This window comes from Rhinolophus sinicus, chromosome 14 (assembly GCF_057876585.1).
Source record: "Rhinolophus sinicus isolate RSI-liver-muscle chromosome 14, RSI-T2T, whole genome shotgun sequence".
In the NCBI taxonomy this organism is placed as follows: domain Eukaryota; kingdom Metazoa; phylum Chordata; class Mammalia; order Chiroptera; family Rhinolophidae; genus Rhinolophus; species Rhinolophus sinicus.
The window spans coordinates 172563611-172587248 of NC_142514.1; the positions used below are offsets into that span (position 1 = coordinate 172563611).

Here is a 23638-nt window from a genome sequence, read left to right on the forward strand (position 1 = left end):
GCATGAATTGAATGAGGAGGGACTGAAAGGTTCACTGCGCAAATCCTTATGTTTTGAGATGGTAGCTTAGATTGCAGTGATAGCTGTTGTGAGAATTAATTGCATAACACCAGTGAAATACCTGGAGCAAATATTCTTAAGATGTGAATACTAAATATTTTGTTTTAATAATTTACTGACAGCTGACTCTCGTTTTTCTGGCCTTATAATAATGACTTTAGCAGCATAGAAGTGTTTTGTTTTTTGTTTCCACCCAGTTTAAAGAAGACTAGACTTTCTGTATATGTCTGATTCACTGTGGTAAGCAGTTAAAAAAAAAAAAAAAAGGTCGGTTAAGAAAAAGTGGCATGGTAATTCCATGGAGTCATCAGGAACCTTGGTTCCTATGAGTATGTTCCTTCATCTTAGCCCATGGCTTCTACCCTCAAGGTTAGTTAGTTAGTTACTTCATGGTTCAGGACTGCTCGATCTACAGCCATCACTTGAATTGGCTCTGTGAAGAGCAAAAAGGGGCCTCTCTCTGCTGAGTCCACTTCCTTTAAGCACCCTTTCTCAAAATCCCTTGCAACACTGCTTGCAGCTTATTTCTGGAACTTAATCACATGGCCACACCTAGCTGCTAGGGAAGTTGGAAAAGAGGTCTGTATTCCAGGCCGTGATTGCTGCAAAAAAGGAGGGGAAGAATGGATATTGAGGAAGACAGTAGGCTCTGGCCCAGATGTGCGCATACGTAATATATGAAGGATGGGTCCTTAGGGTTGTTTTTGCACACTTCATGCTTACATCAGTGTGGCCATGCACGCTTAATTTTTTCATTTTAAGAAATCACAAGAAAACAACAAGCAATATTTCTAATTTGGATAATTTGGGAGTTGGCCTTTGTTTTATTTGGTTTTCATTGCACGGTGGTAGGTATATTAGAATGACAGTGCTTAGATCTGTGTTTCCCAAAAGACAAACCAAGAGATCATTTTAGGTATTGCATTGATGAATATTTAAAAATGTTAATATATATACATATATGCACACATTTTACACTAATACTCTATATTAATTGGAACTGATGGTTTTTTTTTTACTTATAATCAAATAATTAAGTAAATAGTAATTAAGTAATTGTATTCTATTAACTTTTATTTAAATATCAGTTTTAAGAAAATATTAAGTGATCTCGGGAAACACTGATTTAAGCAATGCTGCACTGATTTTTCGGAAACTGGAATCGATGAGTCCATCAAAAGAAGGAAAAGACTTCTTTTTTAGAGAGGCAGTACATGCACACGGTTAACAGTAAGAAGAATAAAAGTGAGTTATCTCTTTCCTGTCTTGATCCATAGCACCCAAGAAGCAACCACAAAAGACTTTTGATTTAAGATGGTGTGCTTTGGTTAGCTTCCTAAAATTAATGATGAAATTGACTCCCCAGACAATATGCTAGCTTCCTAGTATTGAGAATAACACTTTCATTAATAGAAATAAAAAACTATTGAACTTGATTAGGCGATTTTTCTGTCTAATAATGAGCTGTTATCGCTGCTACTAGTGTTGGAAGATACATAGCTTTAAATCAGGGATGTCCAAACTTTTTTCAACGTTTTTCACCAAGGGCCATATGCGGTAAAATACACTAACAGCCGGCCACTCACTCGAGGTGAAGTACGTATTGCCTCACGTGGTTTATTTAAGTAAACTAAATATATTTTTGGAATTTGCTGCGGGCCAATAAAAAATGGATTGCGAGCCACTTGACCCGCGGGCCGCAGTTTGGACACCCCTGCTTTAAAGCAAAGGATACATCTTTAACAGCAAAAGCTGGACATTCTTTTTCGCTACCCTCTGTGTCTTAAATAAACACATTTAAATACTTTTTGCATTGAGTTAAACTTTTATAATTAACTGAAGTTTAACTGGTGACTTGGTTATGTTTGTATGTTATTGCAAACATACTGCCTACCATGTGACAGAGAATGTAGACACACACACACACACACACACACACACAATCACAATGCGCACACACCCCAGAGTCATCTGTATTCTTTTGAAATATGTATATTCCAGGCCCCAAATTCTGGATATGTTACATGGAGTGACTTTATTATAGTTTAGCTCTTGATAATTTTTTTATTAAGGGATTTTAAGCATCTAATCTGAGAAATCTGGTATTACTATCAATTCATTACTGTAACCATGTATAGGATTTGCTTGCTCCACAGTTGTAGAGAATAAACAGAAGAATCTGTTTACAGGTACCAAGGACTCTGTAAATAGATAGGTAATTGGCAGAAACATTACGAGAGTGTAAGGTACTGTACTTGTAAAGTGAAGAACTTTGAGAAACCAGGTTCTCAGGGAAACAGTCTAAGTGTGTGTTTTGCAGTAAGACCCACTAAGAACTGAGTATCCTTCATGCAAGTGACTACTGAGCCACCTACCTTGTGCATGTCACATGGCAAGGAGCCTAGAATCTGCTAGAAGAATTAAGACATGCACACGTGAGGAAATACAACTCATAGTAGAGGTTGGTGGTGAGTGCCAGAAGAGAAATACATGTAAAGCACTGTGGATTTGAGAGGAGAGAAAAGCTTCTTTTGTTTGAAGTGATCTGGAACAGTGGAGTTTGTGGAGCTCATACGAGGTGGGGAAGGAAGTGGAGAGGAGCTGAGGTTCTGGGGGTCTTGGAGAGAGCAGAAAAGTTTATCACAGAAGGAAAAGGAGAGAACTGGAAACATTAGAAAATATTATCCTTCATGTGTGAAACATTAATGTATCAGTAATAGGAACATAGTGTAAAATTTGGGTCCCCATGTCTCCAAAATACTCAGGAGATGAAAAGTTACAGAAATGTGCAACTGAATTGATCACGAGATTGGAGGGACTTTCACGTGATGCATGACTTGCATACAGATGGGCTCCACCACAAATGGTTAAATCCACAAATTGTTTCTTATAAACAAAACCACAACGATGAAAACCTGGGTTACCTTTGGAAGATGCTAGGGAACCAGTTTATTTTGAAAACTGGTAAATAAAGGAGAAAAACAAACATTTATTTTGTGTTTCTAGGCAAACTCTGTATCATTGTAACCAAACAACTAATAAGGAATCATTTCTCTATGGAAATATTCCAGCTAATAAATGAAGATGGAATGATAGAATTTAAATACCACGATTTTGCAACCTCTAATGAAATAACGTATCATCAAATGGCTGCTAATAAAGCAAAAAGAAAGATAACCAGAAATATGCCTCCTGATGCAAATATGCAATATTGCTTAGTAGAAAGTATACTTAACCAAAAATCAAACCTGAGTTTGATCAGACATCAATAGCCAACCACTAGGGGACAGAAAAGCATGTTAAATGACATCAGGGGAATGGAATCAGCAAATGCCAGGCTGAGAAAGTATAGACATAAATGACCCAATATCTTCAACAAATAAGGAGGGGATGAAGGGAGTAGGAAGGGGGAGGGGAGAGAGAGAGATGGAGATTAAATAGATATAGATAAATAGGTAGATGGATAGATAGGACCTATGGATTAAAAGAGATTTAACAGACATTCACCAATTTTAAGTATGGAACTTACTGAATCCTGATTCGACCAAATTATTAGGAGTTTTTTGAAATATTTGGAGGAAAATTTCTATACTGATTAGATGATGTCAGGGAATTTATTATTTACATGTTAGGAATGTGTTAATGGTATTGTGGTTATTTTCAGAAGCATACATATTGAAATGGGTATGAATGAAATGTGATGGTAGGGATTCATTTCAAAATTATCTGAGATGGGAGGAAACTGGTGGGGGTATATAGATAAAAAAAGATGAAGCTCGGGTTGATCGTTGGTGAAGCTGAGTCATGGGTACATGGGAGTTTGTTACACTGTTCTCTTTATTTTTGGATATGTTTGACTTTTTTTAATTCTAAAAAGTTTTCTGAAACTGGAAAGATGAAGGCCAAGCAGGAACATGATGAAAATATATGAGATTATGAATGACATGGCTAGGAAGAATGTGAACGCTGACATATTTCTGAATAGTAAAAGGAAGGGGCCATCTTGTATAATTTGAAAGAAGTGGTTTTAGGACAAATGCAAAACAATCCTACTTTACGTCATACTTTGTTTTCCATAATCTGTAAATGGTTTGGAAAAACTCTTATTAGAGAAATTTGGGGAGTATCCCCAAACTGAATTTGTAACAAACATGATTTCAGTATTTCAGAGATAAGATAACTATGGTGTAGCCTGACCGTTAACATTTTCCAGTGTTTCTGCTGCCCAAGTTTCTTGAGCTTATAAGAGAAATATCCATAGAAGAAACAGATCTTACTCAATTATTTCACTACCCATAATTTTTAAAAATTAGTTTATTGAGGTATAATAGTGAGTACCTGAGTGTACAGCTCAATGAATTTTTACACACACACACACACACACACACACACACCCGCCCCCCAAGATATAGAATATTTTCTTTATCTTGAAGTTTCCCTTAATGCTGCCTCCTTGTTATCTACCCCCTTACTCAGAGGTAACCAATATTCTGAGTTCTGTCATCACAGATTAGTTTTGCCTTTTTTTGACCTTCATAAATGGAATCCTAACAGCTTGTACACTTTTATGTAAGGCTTTTTTCACTCAACATGATACCTGGGAGATTTGTTCATATTTACATCTGTCAGTAATTTGTTCTTTTTTATTGCTATTTCATATTCCATTGTATGAATCTACTTCAGTTTACTTACAAATTCTCCTGTAGCTTAATATTTGGGTTTGTTTACCTACTATGCGTGAATAAAGCTACCATGGACATTCTTTTGGTAGACATGCATTTGTACCCTTTGGGAATTGCTAGGTCATAGGGTGTGTTTTATTGTGGACATAATGCCAAACATTTTTTCCAAAATGATTGCATTTTGGAAAGACAGTGCCACCTGCCAGCGGTGTATGAGGGTTCCAGTTACTTCACATCCTTGCAAGCACTTGGTATTGTAGTCTTTTTAACTTTAGCCATTGTGGTGGGTATTCAGCCCTACATTTGAACCACTGATGTTGCTCCATCTTTTACGTCAAAGTATTAAATAGGTCTTCTTGTGTCTAACTGTTGGTCCTAACTGTGTGTGATCAGTTCTTCAATGTAATTCTTAAACTAAACTGTTATTTTTTTTCTTTCCTCAGTTGTCACAGGTAGTACTGATGGAATTGGGAAATCATATGCAGAAGAGGTAGGTCATTTTCAGAACCTTTCTTTTTGGTATTAGAAATATAAGGACAAAATGAATATAAAACTTTTCCTGGTAAGTCGAAATTGTGAAAAGTTTAGTGTAATTTTATTTTATAGTGTGTAAGTATGGACACGCCTTGGTTTTGAAAGTTAACGGTTTTGAAAACTATTTTCCAAAGCTGAATGTATTATTACATAGTGGTTACATTTCCAGGCTAGTCCATGTATCACTGAGACAAGAAGGGCTGTGATTGACGGAAAGATATTGACAGACACAGGCAAAGGATTCAAGTTCTCTGTAATGTTGTTAAAGGATAGGAAACCATAATAGTTTAAAGACCATGGTAAGAAGCTGGAACCTTGGCAGTGCTCTGAAGGCAAGCTTCCCTGCCTGCCACTTCCATGAAGGCACCCACGGCCTCTGCTGTTGACCAATTGTGATAAAGACCCCGACAGATCCACTAACTCTTTCATTTGTTTATTTTGAATATGAAAGCTACAGAAAAGTTGCAAGAAAAATACAACGAACGCACATATACCCTTCACCGGATTCACCAGTTGTTAACATGTGCCACATCTAACTTTCTTTATTATTATAATTATAATTTGGCTGGATCGTTTGTGAGTTACAGACATCATAACAATTCACCCCTACATATTTCAGCATGAATCTGCTAAGAATTAGAACACACCCTTATAACCACAATACCGTGGTCACATGTGGAAAGTTGAACTTGATACAATACTATTATATAACATACAGCCCATTTGCAAGTTGTCCCCATAAAATCTTTATAGCTCCTTGTTTTGGTTCCAAGATCCTGTTAAGGATTACGCATTGCATTTAGGTGTCATAGCTCTTGAATGGAAGAGTTCTCTGTTCCCTAGACTTTTGTTTTTTCTTTTATAACAGTGGTATTTTTGATAAATCCAGGCCAGTTGTTTTGTGAAAGGTTTCTGAACTTGGATTTGTCTGATTGTTTCCTCAAGATTAGATTCAGGTTAAGCATTGTTTTTTATCAGGAATGCTACACAGGTGTTATTGCATCATTCTGAGTTTATCTTACCACGAGGCACAAGAAGTCCACTTGTTCCATTATCGATTATGTTAAGATAAGTCATGTATGACCGTGCTGCCCACCATAACTCCCATTATAAAGGTACTTTCCCCTTCATAATTCATGAGGAATATGTGGGACTTCAGTTTGGGGATTTGATATTCATATTTTAGACTACGAATATCCTATTTCCCCCCAAATTTTCACCCAATGATTTGAACATCCACTGACAATTTTTTTTGCCTTAAAAATTAGTTATTACCATGGCGGTTTAAAAATGGTGATTTTTCAAATGATATCTTTCCTTTTACATTAGATGCTGTTTTTCTATAAACAAGAGCTTTTACTTGTTCCTCCTCCTCTGTTAAGTAAAAAAAAAATATATATATATATATATATATCAGTATGGATTCATGGGTCCCTTAGTAGTTTTAATTGCAGATTAATTTAGCAAATTATTACCAACCTTTGTTATTTTTATTTTTTAAAATGTTCTATATGTTCTCATTTGCAGTCACTCATTACTTAATAAAAATTGACTTTAGGGTTTAAAACTGGAATATTTATTTACTAAATCACTTGTAATTCATAGCAGCTAATTTATTGCTCATTTATCTACTGTCTGGAATAGTTCACTAAAAAGGCTTGTGTATATCAGTGTTTTTTCCTCTGCCCCTATATTTTTGTGTCTTGGTGGTAGAAACCACATTCCTGTAAATCTTATTCTTTGTGGCACTTACACAGTGCTAGGTAAGTACATAGGAGGTGTTCCTCAGGAAATTCTTTATTAATTTATCCAATTAACTATCTTAGTTTGACATTTGCCTTTGTTGTCCATAAAATATAATTCTTAAATAAAAAATTTAAAATTGATTCTATTTTTAGGATTTCCTAACATTTCAAATACAGTTTTTGTTGTTGTTGTTTTTTGCCAGTCCTCTGGTCTTTATGTATGCAGTCTGAACAAAAATTTTTAAAGTTCATTTTGAAATTATAGAAGTAATAATAAATCATTATGATTTTGAAAACTCAAACATACAGATGGGTACAAAATGAAAAGTAACAGTGTTCTTCTAAAACCCTTTGATATTTATATACTAGCTTGATTTAGAAAGAGAACCCTTTGGGGAATCCTTTTGTAAAGTCTTCCTTTTGGATCGCCCACTTATTACACTTGGGTTTATTTGTTTTTTAATTTGGATTATCATATGGCCAGGTTTTCTTAAAATGAGGCTGTGTCTAACTTCTGTTTCCAAATGAAATGCACAGGTGTGATTTAACTGTTTGGTGTCTCTTTTATTGTTTCAGTTAGCAAAGTGTGGGATGAAGCTCGTCCTTATCAGCAGGTCACAGGATAAACTTAACCAGGTTTCCAGTGAAATAAGTAAGTTCTCACATCACCCTCCCCTCCCCTCATGATTATAAAAGCAAGACGGCTAATCTGAGTTTAATGTTTTCAAGCAGATATCTAGCACTGACACATTTATGGTTCAGAAAGCTTCTTTTTCATGTTGTTAACGGGATGTTTTAAAGCTGGATCATCAATATTTTTCAAATTATATAATTATATAGGGCTATTGTAATTTGCCTAAAATGTCTTTTACTGACTTATTTAGGTTCTGTTGTCAGGAGTCAAATTCTCTGATTATTTTATCATATTCTACTTAAACCTTTTCTGTTGCTTCGTTTTCAATATTCTTGCGTGTCTTTTTTTTAAATGAGGAGTTTAATAAAGTTAGTATTAATTAAATTTAGGCACATCAAAATGGCATTACAAACACTTTTTAATGACAACAGATGCTAAATTTGTACACATTACAGACCAGAATATAATGAATAAAAATCAATCCAGATAACAGATAAAAAAGCATCATCTAACAAAAGTAAATCTGATTCAAATGGCTAAAGAACTCAAGCCCCCCATTTTGATAATTACACACAGCTTTCAATGGAGCACATCTAAACCCTGGCCCTAGTCGGGGCACTGTTCAAGACTACAGCATATCCAGTGACTAGTGATTGCAAGATTCTCACACTCACTCAAACATTCATGTCAAGAGACATCTGGTAACAGGTTCGTTATGTAAAACTCAAACAAGAATATGTAAACATTCTTTGCAAACTGTACCAATGTTGTTAGTTATTGTTATTGTTACTGTTCAGTGAGATTTCACTGAACTTAAGGAAAAGGAAGACTGGTCTGTATAACTGACATATCTGGTGTGTTTTTTCCCTCTTTGACTTCCTTGTCTCTGAAGTGTATATCTTACATGATTGAGGAAAAATTCAAAAGGTAGCACATATTCATGTGACAGGGAAACTGTTTTGAACTTTCTTCTTAGTCAGCTGTGCTTGAGACCTGAATTAGATGATAATATGGCCAAGACTCTTTTAACTGACATCTAATGAACCAACCAAATGGATAAGCACCAGGGCTGTCCATTTCCTTGGTAAAACAAACTGCCTTATGTTCCCAGTATGCTCTTTGTGGCTGGTCGGCTTCTCAGTTTGATGCTTTATGCACTTTCATGCCCACAAATTGTTTACTTATTAAGAATCAGTTGTGTTTGTTCCCAAACTCACTTACACTGAAAGCATTTGTTATTAAATATTCTGTACACTGATGCAATGTTAGTGTAAAAAGACTTGTTTCTACAAAAACTAAGTAGAATGCTCTGAAAAAAAGTGAGAGAGCAAATTCTTTCGGAAATTGGTTGTCAAATTAGGGGCAAACAAAACAAGTATAAAAGATTAGAAAAATTATTAAAAATAAAAAGAAAATTGCTCTCTGATCGTTTTATACGTACTGAAGTTCTTGCTGTGTTTTACAAGAATTGGAACTGCAATAAAAAAAATGATGCATTTTGGGTGTGGTTTATGCAAGAAAGACGGGGATTTCAGTCAGCAGATCTGAACTCAACAATAAGATCTTGGCCCTAAACAGAGGACTAGTGAATGAATCATACGTAGTTTAAATTAAAGTAAATGGTTGCAATGTATATTTATCATTTTCTAGGATTCCTTACTTTAACTTCTCTGAGTAGCCAACTAACAAACTGCCCTAATTCAGATGAGAGAGGATTTCAACTGCTTTTTATTATTATTTTTCCCAGCTTTGTTGAGATATAATTGACATATAAAATGATGTAAGTTTAAGGTGTACAATGTGCTGTATTTTATTATTTACATTACCCCCTACTACTCACATTTACGTAGTGCTTTGTTGTTTATTTAGTCCCTCACATGTATTATCTCCTTTGATCCTTCAAACATCCTTGTGAGGTATATATTTTTGTTATTATTTCTTTCCAGACCATAGCTGATCCTACTGGACAGACTACACGTAGATGCATTTTATCCTTAGGTGAAAAACAGATCTTTATAGATTCCTAATATTAAGTGTGTTAAATGTTTTTGTTCTGTAACCTTGCTGCTGCAAGCACAGATCTTTACAAAGGTGAGCATGTGATGTATGGATATACAATAAATCTTTGGCATTTAAGGATTTTAACTTTCAAGGTTTCCGCTATGTAAATGCAACCCTGAAGGTCCAAGACATACAGTGTTTTGCAGTTTTGCTGAGGTGTGAATTTGAATTAAGCTGTGACATTAATGAGCGAGGTGTAGTTACTTAGACAGTAGTTGAACTTACCGTACTGGCTGGATCTTAGTACTGTTTCTTTCTTAGTTACTTCTAGTCATGTGGCTAATAACTCTTGGTAAAAATGTGCTGTGTGTGTGTGTGTGTGTGTGTGTGTGTGTGTGTGTGTGTGTGTGTGTAAAATTGGCTGTTAATGAAAGCGTCTGCTAGTTGTCAGAAGTAAAGGTTTCATATGCAGAAATAGAAGCTTTTGATTAAATGGAATGCTGTATTTTGAAATTCTGTGATATGAATGAATCCACCATCTGCTTGGTACAGAAACAAGAAAAGCAACCCCACGACACTCTTTCAGCAAGTGTTCCAGCCAGTACAACAATTACTTAACAAGTCAGAAGGTACACTTTAATGATATTTGAGAATTTGGTTAACTTGTGAGGTAACGTGACTGTGGGCAGAAATGTGATTCTGGAGTAAGACAGGATCCTGTTCAAACATTTTCATCACAGCACAGATGGTGAAGGCACTGAATTGGTCTTTATTATGAAGAAAGTTTTTTTTTATTCCCCCTTGTTGAAAATTTTGCAAAATTTTTTTCTGGGAATAATATAAATTTAATGTAAGAGGTGATATCAGCATATCAGGTTATCTGTTCTAAGCTGAAGAAATACACAGAGATTTATAAGTTTGTACAAGTTTTCAACTCAGATGTAAGTCATCTCTTTGGGAGGAAAATGTTTTGTGGACATATCTATTCCAGGACAAGAAAGGACCAGAATTTAGTGTTAATAAAGACAGATGAACTCTGTTTGTGCCGTTAGCACATCTTTATGGAATGCCTGTGTACCAGGTACTGTGCTGGGCAGTCAGGATACAGTGGTGAACGAGATAGAGTCAGTCCTCGCTCTCAGGGAATTTATGTGCTAGGGGAGGAGGCAGAGAAAACAAATCAGTCAAAAACCAAACACAAACAAAACAAGAAAACAGACACGTAAATAATTGCTGTTTATAGTAAGTACCACGAAGGAAACAAACAGGGAGCTAGAGAGAGAAAATGGAGAGGTTCTTATTTTGTAGCAACATGGTGAATTTTGTGACTGTCAGTGTGTTAAAAGGCCAGACTGATAACTTCTTGCCCATATAATAGCAGCCTGGTTCTGAAGCTGGAGTCTTGGTGCAGGGAGTATCCCTTGGGCCCTTTGGGTCTAGTGATGGAGGGGTTGTGTGTGCAAGTTGCATGTGATAAGTCCATTCCAACATTCCTATTTCCTTAAGCCCTTGGATCCCTGCCTCTTCTTTATGCCAGGGAAATTGGGGCCTCCCAGTCTTATTAAATGTAGGCTATCCTTGGTGTCTAAGTTTCAGTCAGCCAACAAAGTTAACTCGGAGAGTTCTTTCCATTTATAAGCTAACCATTAACTCCTAAGTCTCTGGTAAGTCACTTATATTTAAAAAAAAACGGCCCAATCTTTTGTTATATTTTGTTTTCTTTGGTCTAACACTTTTAGAATCCATCCTCAGATTTCCCAGGTTTCTACCAATACAAAGTAGCAGAATTTTGCAATTATTTTTGTGTATAAGTTACTACTCTGTGGATCAGATTGGATTTATTCCCCCAAAGAATGCCATGATCTAACCCTGTTCTGGGTGGCAGTGAGGGACGGTCCAGTTGGGTTTGAGAAGAGGAATTCTCTTGCAAGGAAACTGCCCTGAGAGTTATGGTGAAGTGATTACAGCTGCTTCAAGTCAGGAAAAACTCATTTCTTCAGACACAGGACAGTAGGGTATGTCTGTGTCCACTGGCAAGGGAAGCTCAGAGTAGCTTGGGGGTTCAAGATTCTCAGCTTCAGCCGAGTCTACACAGGTATCCCAAGTCTCAGGGTCTCGCTCTTCCTCATTCAGGACTTTCACTTTCACACATGAAATATGGTGAGTCTGAAACTTGCATTGTAATTCTCCGACTGGCACAGTTAAATCTGATGTTAACAAGGTGAGGTCTGTGACTATAAGACATAAATGTTTTAATTAGGGCTGCCATAGAAATTCTCTGGCTCTCTGATCGTAAATGTGAATTGAAAGTTTAAAGAGCCAAGCTTTTGGTAAGTGCTCCAGTGCATTCAGGAGAAGCTCTATCATACCAAGTCTGAGTATTCGTCATTTCTGCCAAACTCAAAGGTGGCAGCCACTTGGTCCCTTAAGGCACTTCTTCAATACATACTTCATTCTAATCAGCAACCAGCGTTTATCTGATTAATGGTGATGCTACTGCGTCATGGATCAAATCAAACCCGTACTAAAGTTGTTTGAGGTCTATTTTTGGGGCTCCTACTCCTGATACCAATTTCTGTATCAGAGCTCAGGCTAACGAGGTAGTTTAACTAGGCTAACTTGTCTGTTGTAGTCCATCTCTTAAATTCACTCCAGTGAGTTAAACTCATCCCTTCTTCTTTATCTGACTGAGAGAAGAGAAGAAGGAAGGAGGAGATTGAAAAGGAAACCAGGTGCCAACTCAAGAAAAATAGGGGACTTCTTGGCTCCTCTCACCTTCAACTCTCCACTGCCATTATGTCAACTTGGTGATTCAGCGCCTTTAGAAGGAATTCCTTGTGAGTGTGGAGTGCAGCCTACTCATCAAAGTCAAAGTTTTTCAGAAAGAAAATGTAAAAGATTATATATAATTTAGTAGGGAACTAAATATTTTGCCAACAGCGGGTAAGTGCTTTCTCAGGATCGACGGCTTTGATGAAATTACAGGGCTTTGTGAGGATACCTGCCACCTGCTGAATTAAGACGAGCTGAAAGTCACCACACACATCAGAAGCTAGTTCTGTTACCGTGTTAGCCAGGATTATTTATATATTAAGTGTTTCTGTCCATTTCACTTTGTCAAAGGAAAACTCTTGGATAATTTTTGAACTCTGAGCTGAGTTTTTACTTGCAAATAAGCCCAGTGCAAGGGAGACTGACTAGCTTTCAGAACAATTGGTTTATACACTGTAGAGGTGATATGTACAGTTCATATGTGTTAAAGTTGACTAATACAGTTTTTAAACAGCTTCGATTTTAAAAAATGCACATTCCTGTCTTGATTAAAAACAAACAAACATGATGTTTCTTTTTTTTGTAACTTATCTCAGGTATAAAGCTTTAGGATTGTCTTGTAATTCCATTGACTTTCTCTCTTGAAATGCAAAAGTTTTAGAAATGTAAGTTTTACAGGCTTATAGTAGACAGATGAATAGGGTAAGGTAAAAAATATGTTTCACTTTTTCCATCCTTATGTATGACCAAATCTATGCAGTTATGGTATGGATTTGACCAAGTGAGTTTGTTCCACAATTTTCTGAAGCACTCTCAATATCATTAATAGGATGTTTTCTTAAATTTAGCTTATTTCATTTACGTAAGGACAATGAGTCATGAATGAATACATACAAACTTTTTTCTTTTATGTTTAATAAAACTAGAATCACATGTAAGGATTAGAGGGTTGATCTCATGCAGCCCTTAGAGTCATATATATTATTCTGTCACTTCTATCGTACCACAAATATTTTTATTGACCTTAAACTTTGCACAGTTCAAGGTCAGGAACCAGACACCATCCAGTTGGCCTCTATTGGTTTTGCCTGTAGTATCTATGACTGTAGAGTTATCTGTCCTCTTACTTCAGATCCCCAGGTTCTTCAGTGTTCCTGGCCTTCCAGAAAGTGACATTCTTTGCTATCTATAAAACTGAGGCTTTACAAGCGATAGAGGTACTAGGAGCATTTCAGGGAGGCCTTTGAAGCATTGTTTCCACATAGTGGAGCGTAATCCTTACTCCTTACTACCGTGTTTCCCCGAAAATAAGACCTAGCCGGACAATCAGCTCTAATGCATCTTTTGGAGCCAAAATTAATATAAGGCCCAGTCTTGTATTATATTATATTATGTAAGACCCAGTCTTATTTTACTATTAATATTCATTTTTGCTCCAAAAGGCGTATTAGAGCTGATGGTCTGGCTAGGTCTTATTTTCAGGGAAACACAGTAGCAGGCCTGTCATGCCTAATTAAATGAGATTTACCGTTAAATGAAATATTTCTGGCATGGTCATGGTTACAAATTTGTTTTCTCTGATTATATCTTGGTAGGGAGAAGCATAGATTCATACTGAGCCTATGCAAGTAATTACATTGCCATGTAAAGTAAAACTCAGTAAAGACATGTTGTGTAATATTTGACCATTGTTCTGATTAGTTTTGTAGATAAGCCAATCAGTATGTGTTGTATTTTCTACACAATTTCCATCTTTAACTTGTCCTAACAATTTACTAGTGTGTGTTTCAGTTACTATTGCTGCATAACAAACTACCTAAAACTTACCAATGTGAAATAACAATTTTAGATGCTCATAAATTCTGCTGGTTGGGAATTTTGCCAGAACTCGGGGACAATGTTTTGCTCCTCATGGCATTACCGAGGTCACTCAGTGATACTCAGCAGATGGGTAGTCTGGTCTGGAAGATCTAAGATGGCTCCTCTTACCGGTTTGGTGCCATGGCAGGGAATGACTGGATTCAGCTGTGACTGGGGAGCAGAGTGCCTGCATGTAGCTTCTGTGGCATGGCCATCTCAAGGTAGTTGGACTTCCTGCATGGAAACTATCTTCTCTCAGAGTGAATATTCCAAGAGCAATAGGCAGAAGCTGATGTCTTTTTGTGACCTACTCTCAGAATTCGTAGAGCATTACTTCTGCCATTCTCTGTTTTTCAAAGCAGTCATGAGCCTGCCCAGATTCAAAAGAGAAGAAAAGACTCCATCTCTTGCTCAGGGAGTGACTTGGTAACTGTGGAGAACATGTGGGAAGGGAGATATTTTTTGAAAATAAAATCTGGATTTGGAAAATATAATCTGCTACAGTTTGTAAGCTATGTTAAGGTTTCCTAGAGAATACTTCTTCCTGAATTCAAAGGGATCAGTAGAAACAACATAGCACTCAAAGAGTGTACCATTCTAATTTGCCCAAATGTAGCCAGACAATGAGCGTTAGTAGAAATTAAGAGGAAAGAAAATAGTGGTTTTTCTCAAAACCACTATTACATTTTTCTCATTGGTTCCATTCAGTCTTGCAAGGTTAATTCTTGTTCCTTTGAATCTTGAGTCAGCAGCATGTTTTTACAGTGTGTGATTTTTGAATCAAAGAGACCTGTAAATTCAATCCGTTGTCATTGTCTGATGGTCTGCTTTTGGTGGCGGTGCTGGGTTACACTGGGAAGGAAGCTTGACCCATCAGTTGATTCTCTGCAGCATCAGTAATAGCCAAGTGTACTGGTACAGGCCTACACTCAGGCTATTGTTCTTTGGGTGTTTCTTCCTACAAACTTACTTGTTTCTGATCTCCAGCTTATGGCTAGGGCCTTTTGGAAAGCTTGAAAGAAAAGTAGGAACCACCTGTTAATAAGACTGATGGTCTCTGGTTAATTTATTATAGTAATTAATAGTGTCAGACTAGAATCCCCTATTGGGATATAATATAGAGCTAATTAATGATTTAGTCAATGATTGTCATGAGGGCATGAGCTTTATGATGGACACTAAAGGCATTGATAAATCTCCAGGGACTTCTATAGAGTGTGTTTTAAAATTGCCACCAGTTAAGAGTATTTTATATTTAGAAACATAATCTTAGAAATCATTTCGTTCACATTGTTGTGCCTTCCAGTCTTTGCTCATGAAATCATGAAATATGAATATGTTTTTGTCAACCCTGAAAAGTACACAGGTGTTGAACTATATTCATTAATAACGTGTTTCCCCGAAAATAAGACCTAGTCAGACAATCAGCTCTAATGCATCTTTTGGAGCAAAAATTAATATAAGACCCGGTCTTATTTTACTATAAGATCGGGTCTAATATAATATAATACCCGGTCTTATATTAATTTTTGTTCCAAAAGACACATTAGAGCTGATTGTCTGGCTAGGTCTTATTTTTGGGGAAACAGGGTAATTATACCTTGACTTTTCCCATATTGTGGACTTGGTAGACAGGGCTGCTCTCATACGAGAGTTGAGTAATTAAAGATACCGAGAGTATGCTATGTATCTAGTTCTTCCTGATATCCTCCTTGCTTAGTAGTGCTACCTGGTGGCTATCTAGGAAATACCAGAGATAGTTTGAGTATAAAATATATCTTAACACACAATTTTATTATTCTTAATTTGGGGCCCAGATTTATAAAGGCCGTATCATAAAGAGTTGCCAGGAGACTAGTGATTACAGCAAAATATGAGCATAAGTCATAGGTGTCCAGGACAAAAAATGATTACAGTCTTGGTTTAGAATGACAATAATTAAAATAAAGCATAGCTACAAGAAACACTAATTATTAGGGCATCTACCTTTTTCAGAAACAAGAAACTTTTGTTAAAAATGACTCAAGGGCATGACAAAAGTCAATACAAAAGCTCAAAAAGTTAATAGGCAGTTAGGAAGTGAGAGTGTTCTGGGGAGATAAGGAACCATTGCTGGCCAGGCTAGACACTTACTGAAGGCACAGAATAATTTCTTATAGCTTTCTCATTAAGATTATATTATCAAAGATCAAGTTGCTTCTGAACAATTGGTTTCAAACTATTTAATTCATTAGCTTTCTCTATTGATTTTAATATACTTTATACATGTATATTTAGATGACAAGTTAACACACTTTCACCTGTAGCTCAAAAATGTATTAACAGTCTGTTCTGTTATTATGTTAAAAGATAATGGACACACCACATTGAATTTGCTACCCTAATTGTAGTTTTCTTTAGGAATTTTAGTCATTAGAAATTGTCCAAGTGACTACAGATGCCTCATTACTTAACTCACTGCGGTATCAGTATAGTATCTTAAAGTCAATTAAGAATCATAGAAATTATATTTACATTGACATTGCAGAGCAGTACAGCCATTAGTGGTAGCAAATTTGCCAGAGAGATGACATTTGAAAGTTATGCACAGAGGATGGGAAGAGTAATTAGGATCAAATGATTTGCAGCTTTGTCTTTTTTCACTACCTGCTTTTGGATTGATAGCATGTTTTTAGTGTTCCATGTTATTTCCTTTCTTGGCTTACTGGTTGTACATCGTTTTTCTTCGTACATCTTTAACTTGTCACAGTGCACTACTTATGGATAGCATATGAACCTGACAACACTATATTTCCATTCCTCATGCATCTATTTTCTGTGTTATGAACTGTATAACATTATTTTTGCCTTAGTCAACTATATTTTAAAAAAGAATTACATTTATTTTTCAAGTCTTTTATATTTATACACATAATATCATTTCCGATGTTCTTCATTGCTTTGTGTAGGTAAAGATTTCAATCAGGAATCTTTTTTTTTTTTTTCTCTCTCTGAAAGACTTAACATTTCTTATACATTTCTTATAGTGCTGGTCTGCTGGTGGTGAATTATTTTGTATGTCTGAAAAAACTTTTATTTTTGAAATATATTTTCTCTGGGTATAAAATTTTAGGTTGACAGGTTATTTTTATTTCTTTCAGTACTTGAACTACTTTTCTTCACTGCCTTCTGGCTTGCAGTGTTGACAAGAAGTCTGCTATTATTCTTGTTACCATGGGTTTTTTTTTCTCCTCTTGTTACTTAAATTTTTTTTTTCAGTTACAGTTGACTACAATATTAGTTTCAAATTAAAAATTGGGAGAAAAGGTGAAGGGGAATAAGAGGTCCAAATTTCCAGGTATAAAACAAATAAGTCATGGGGATGTAATATACAGCATAGGGAATATATAGTCAATAATATCGTGATAGTGTGTTATGGTGTCAGATGGTTGCTGGACTTATCATGGTGATCACTTCTTTAGGTATATAAATCTTGAATAACTATGGTGTATCCTTGGAACTAATATAATAGTGTATGTTAGCTATTTTTAATAAAAATCTTTAAAAAATATTATTAATTTCAGGTGTACAACATAGTGATTAGACATTTATATGACTTACAAAGTGATCACCCTGGTAAGCTAGTACCCATCTGCCACTATACATAGTGATTACAACATTATTGACTATTCCCTATGCTGTGCTTTACATCCCTGTGACTGCTTTTATAATTGGCAATTTGTACTTAATTCCTTCCCCTTTTTCACCTATCTCCCCAGCCCCCATCCTGTGTGGCAACCATCAAAATGTTCTCTGTATGTATGAGTTTGTTTCTGGGTTTTTTGTTTTGTTTTGTTTTTCCCATTTATTTTGTTTTTTAGGCCCTCTGGTTGCTTTTAAGATATTTCTCTTTATCACTGGTTTTAAGTAATCTGTGTTTTGTCCCTTGATATAGTTTTCTTCATGTTTTTCCTATTTGGATTTTGTTGAGCTTAAATATAATTTGTGTTTATTATAGTTTTCATCCTATTTAGAAAAATTTTTGTCATTAGTTCATCAAGTATTTTTCTATCCCTCACCCTTCTTTTGGGACTCCAGTTATACATATGTTAAACTGATTGAAGTTGTCCCTTACCTCACTGATGTTGTGTTTTTTTTTTTTTTGGTCTCTTTTTCTCTCTATTTTTCATTTGGAGTAGTATCTATTGCTGTGCCTTCACATTCACTAACTTTTTTTCTGCAGTGTCTAATGTGCTGTTAATCCTGTGTGTGTGTGTGTGTGTGTGTGTGTGCAGACATTGTATTTTTTTTCCTCTGTACAAAAAATGTAGGTCGTTTTAATTTTTTCCTTATCGCTTCTTAAAATGTTCATCCTCTACTTTTTTAAATGTAGAGAATTATAAAGATGAACTGGGATTTGAAGGAAACTGATCAGGCTGGGAGGCGTATAGGAGGAGTTGAGCTCATGGAAGTTCATGGGCTCACCTAGTTGAACTCTATGGTCCTTACTTCCTTTTCATAAGACTGTGGCTCTAACTTCCTATTTCCCTGCCTTATATATCTTCCATCTCAGCACACAAGCCAGTATGTGCCCATGGCTTGCTAGATCTACACATGTAGATGCTGGGTTGCAGCCCTTTTTCCTTTTCCTGAATAAAACCTTTTTGGTGATGGACTACTTAGTCGATATTCTTTTTCAATCGATAAGGATATAGCATGTCTGTCTCTGTCTCTGTCTGTCTTTCTTGTCCTCCCCCTCCCCCTCCCCCTCCCCCTCCCCCTCCCCCTCCCCCTCCCCCTCCCCCTCCCCCTCCCCCTCCCCCTCCCCCTCCCCCTCCCCCTGCCTACTAACTCTAGGGGCTCTGTCTTTCCCAAATGCTCACGCCTGATTCCTCAGCTAAGGGGAGAATGCTGGTCCCTACTTGAGTTCCTCTCTCTTCTTCTTGGCCTAGACAATCTTTCCTGGCAGTAAGCTAGGACACCCATAGAGCGTACCTCATTTGTTTGCCTTTTTTTAGGTATTGCTGTCCTGAACTGTCTGTTGGCCAAGGTCTGAAAACCATTGCTTCATGCATTTTGTCCAGTTTTTTAAGTTTCAGTCAATAGAGTAAATCTGGTCTCTGTGACACCATTATGGCTGGAAGCAGAAGGCTTCCTTTTTTTTTTTTTTTTTTACCATTATAGATTTTCTGGTAAATATAATTATTATCTTTGTATGTGTCTATAAATGTTTGGTCTGCTTTAGACTTTAAAGGGAAAAAGGGCTCAATTCTTTTGCAGATGTTTGCCTCGGGCCTGGCATAGTTTAGGAGGATATGCCCACTTAGCAAGTATTGTTTGGGTGACTGAAGAGCCATTGTGAAACCTCATTGTGGTCTTAATCTTGCACAGAAAGATACTTTTGAAATTTAGCTTACGTTCCAATTTGGGCACAAGTGGTTTTCTAAGCTAATGTGGGATCCTGTTGTAAAGCTATCCAGCTAAACAATTTCACGGAGTGTGGACTATTTCAGCTTCATTACTGTTTGTTACCAGTCGTTTACTCTGATAGAGAACAACATCTGTAATATGGGTGTGTATTTTGTTAGAAATGTAGCATACCTACCAATTAGCTGGCCCAGCCAAATTAGCACGCGTTGGTCTGCATCTCCAATTAAGGCAGCTGCTTGAATGTTGCTGTTGTACAGCTGGCACGAGGCCTGTGGGAGAGTACCGCACCATGGCCAGACACTAGCATTACCTCTTAATTAAAATATTTGCATGGTTTCTTTAAAACAGTAAGTGGTCTTTCCAATTGCATTATTGATGGTTCAGTGACTTTTGTATAAAAAACTTTGTTTTTGGTTGGGGAAATGTGGGACCAAGGTGTTCTGAAATGAGTCTCATTTAAGTAGGTGATTGGTGTTTCTCTTCCCACTATTAAATTGTTAGTTGTTCTAAGTGGATAATTGTAATTTGGGGGTACAGCCTTCAGCTATCAAAGACTCTGTAGAAAGACATATTCTTTGAAACATTTATAAAGTCCGGTAGTTTTACATAGGGATTGCTTCCTTTTTCATCATGTAGAGAAAATACTTTGAAAGTTCTGTGGAAAAGGTTCACTTTACCCTGGTTTTTCTATAAAGTGAAGTTACGTGTTTTCTTACTAGTTATCCATTGTTTTGATAATGTCATTATACCTTTACTTATTAAATGCATAATTTATGTTACACGCTAATTTTTCAAATAACTGCAAATCAACCAGTTTAAATTATCTAGTGCTATGTCTAATACTAGAATCAAGGAGAAGATGAGTCCATTAAAACTGACAGGAAATTTCATAAATTTTGCATTACTTTATTCCTTTGCTGTTTAAAAAAGCCAATAGAATTAATATTTAATGACAGCAGGCCACTACAGAAAAAATATTGGTATACAATCAACTTTTACTGTGCTTCCATTCTGTTTAATGCTGTAGAGATGTACAAAATCTAAAATGCAATCATTTTTCATTAACTGATAAAAATATTAAGCCACAAATGTAAACATATTCACTTTTGTGGAATACATAGAATTATGTTGAGGCATGTGTAGCTTGGAAAACACACTCCATACAATTTTAAAGGGCATCCATGTTTAAGAACTACTGATGGACTAAAACCCTCACTTTATAAATATGGAAACTAAGTCTGAGAAACTGACTTATCCCTGATTAATGGCAGAAGTGCACAGAGTTCAGATACTCAGCTTCTTCATGCTGTTAAATATACTTTTGATATTGTACTGGGTAACTGAATAAAAAGGTATACCCAAAAAGGGATCTTGGAGGTATATCCCAAAAATGTAATATTGGAATAACATAGTATCAGGAGAATGAAAAAGTTTACTAAACTGAATTTGCATCCTGACTGTGTTTGCATGCAGTTGCCTATTACAGTTATTATCATTGGATCATTTTAAAAGACCTGCGAGCATTTTGATTAAAATGTGTATATTCGTTCCTTTTCATTTTTAAGGACACAGCCATGTCCAGCTGTGTATTTAAGGATGACTTTGAATTAGTAAAACCCTAACATTACTAAATGAAAGTGTTTATTGATATGAAAACAAGCTTTGATTAAAAACAAATAGCGTTACCGGCATATTTGAGATGTTTCCTGAATAGGTAATGAAATAAACATCCATTGCTGATTCCGGAGAACAATTATGAGGACAACCTGGCAAGGTTACCCGAGATCCCACAGTAGGCAGGAAAGTGGACCTTCAGTCGTGGGGCATCTAATTGTAGTCCTAGTTCTCCTACTCCCAGGTGGTATTTCTTGTGATATTTCTAACTATGCACCCCCACCGCCTAATTATACTTTATGATATCAATCCAGAATCCCAAGGTGCCTTGAATATGTGCCTTGTTTTCCCATCGTGAATCACGTAGAATTCGTGTTTTTGACGAGTCTCATTTCTGAATTGCATGGAGGATGCTGCTGTCATTACCCAATTCTAGAATACTTTATTTATCCTTTGTGTGTCTTTTTTAGTAGTGGTTTGTGTAGCTGGATGTTGGACCACCAGCAAGGTAAGGGCACCTGTATAAATGGGACTCCAGCTTTCCTATTGCCTCAGTGTCGGTCACTCTGCTTTGACGACTTTGTACATTGAGTTTTGCGTTCTTTTGATAAAAAGGTCTATTGCAATCAAGTTTGAAAACCACTGCTGTAGAGATCCCCCCACGCCTTCTGTGCCATTTATTATTCTTTTCCTTTTAACAAAGGACCTGTTTTACTCTGCATGTGTCTCTCTATGCCTAGCCTTTCATCCTCTTTAGAGGAAGAAATATCTTCTCCAAAAGCCAACCTTTTGCTGGTGTCTTGATCCTCAATCTCTTTCTTCCTGTTGCCATAGGAATCTTTGCCTCTGATAACACAAACAGATACCTTTTAGACAAGTTTTGTTTGTCCCTCTTTTTGTTTTTAAAATCACCATGTGTTACTTAATCACATAAATCTTTAATTTATGTCTTCTTTTGAAAACCCCAAAGATCTGTTAACTTTGGGCCCGACCTTCCTGCAGGGCAGTAATCAGTGGGAGTTGTGAACCAGCTGCCTTTTAGATGGGGCCTGCCCTGTTGAGTGGGACACAGCCCCTCCCCACTCATGCATAGACACTTTTATTAAGCCCTCTTCACTCACTTGAGTGACATGCTTAGCCCTTGAGGACAATTGAGTTTGCAGCCGCTATTATCCTTTACAGTCTTTCTAAGCAGCACACCTAGAGAGAAATTCTGTTTTATTTGCAAGACATGTAGAATATTTTATCATTTGGATATGCCTTATTGTCAGTGAAATATATTTCTTCCAGTGTGATATGAAACTATAAAAATACACATGTACAGAGGTTAGTGAGTGATCATAGTTGAGGGAATCAGTTCCCTCCCAATTACTACTACTTCTTTCCTCCCTAGAAGTAACCACTGTCTTAATTTCTAATATCATTCATTTTTTGAGACTTCTTTGGACTTTTTGTACATTGCATAATAAGTATTCCTTTGAATTTTGGCCTCTTAGCTCAGCATTATATAGCTTCACCTATATTTTTACATGTAGCTTTAGTCAATTTATTTTCATCCTCTATGAATAGACCACAATTTAGCTATCTGTTCCATTGTTGATGGACATTTGAGTTGTTTGCAGTTTTTGGTTTTTATCCGTAATGTCACTAGGAATGAGATGTCTTTTGGAGGACGTGTGCGTGCATTTCTGTTGGATCTGTACCTACAAATAAACTTATTCTTGAGATATACTGATAGGCTCTTTACATACATAAGGCATTGCTTTTTCTTACAGGGTCTTTGGAAAGAGATATCAAATACATTTCTTAAGGTCATGTTGCAAATATAGTAGAAGACTCGCAATCAGCACCTAGACCTTATTCTTTCCATGCACTGCACAGGAAACGGAAACAAAATAAAGGAAAGCAAAAATCAGTTTATGAGACTGTAAAGTAACTCTTTATATTATTTTATATGAATTTTTATGAATTTTAAGCCTAAACAAACAAATGAAAAACCTGAAGGTACGTATATTTTGAAAGCTGAATATCAGGTCTTTTCACTTAACTGCTTTAAAAATTTTCAACCTGCAAAGATTTTATAAATTGGTCGCCTGGCAGTTTGCCTTCCTTGGTCGTGGTTCTAAGGGGTGAGTGGTTTTAATAGTGAGGAAAGAACGCACATTGGAAAGATCACGGCAAGGATGCTGGAGATTATGCTGTAAATTACTTCATTAAATGGAAAATAAGCAGTCATGAGAACCCCCACACACACACCCGTTTTCTCTTAAAGGTTTATTCTTGAAAATGTTATAGAACAGATACGCGTATTCATTTGTGAGCATGTA

General features: G+C 36.3%; 1 protein-coding gene across 1 annotated transcript in view; it reads left to right on the top strand.

Moving 5' to 3' along the window:
- Positions 1-23638, top strand: part of HSD17B12 (hydroxysteroid 17-beta dehydrogenase 12) — a 137290-nt gene that overhangs the window by 41300 nt on the left and 72352 nt on the right. Inside the window, exons 2-3 of the mRNA XM_019746448.3 lie at positions 5186-5232; positions 7598-7673. Of these exons, the coding sequence (XP_019602007.1) occupies positions 5186-5232; positions 7598-7673 (123 nt within the window). The remainder of the gene's footprint in view (positions 1-5185; positions 5233-7597; positions 7674-23638) is intronic.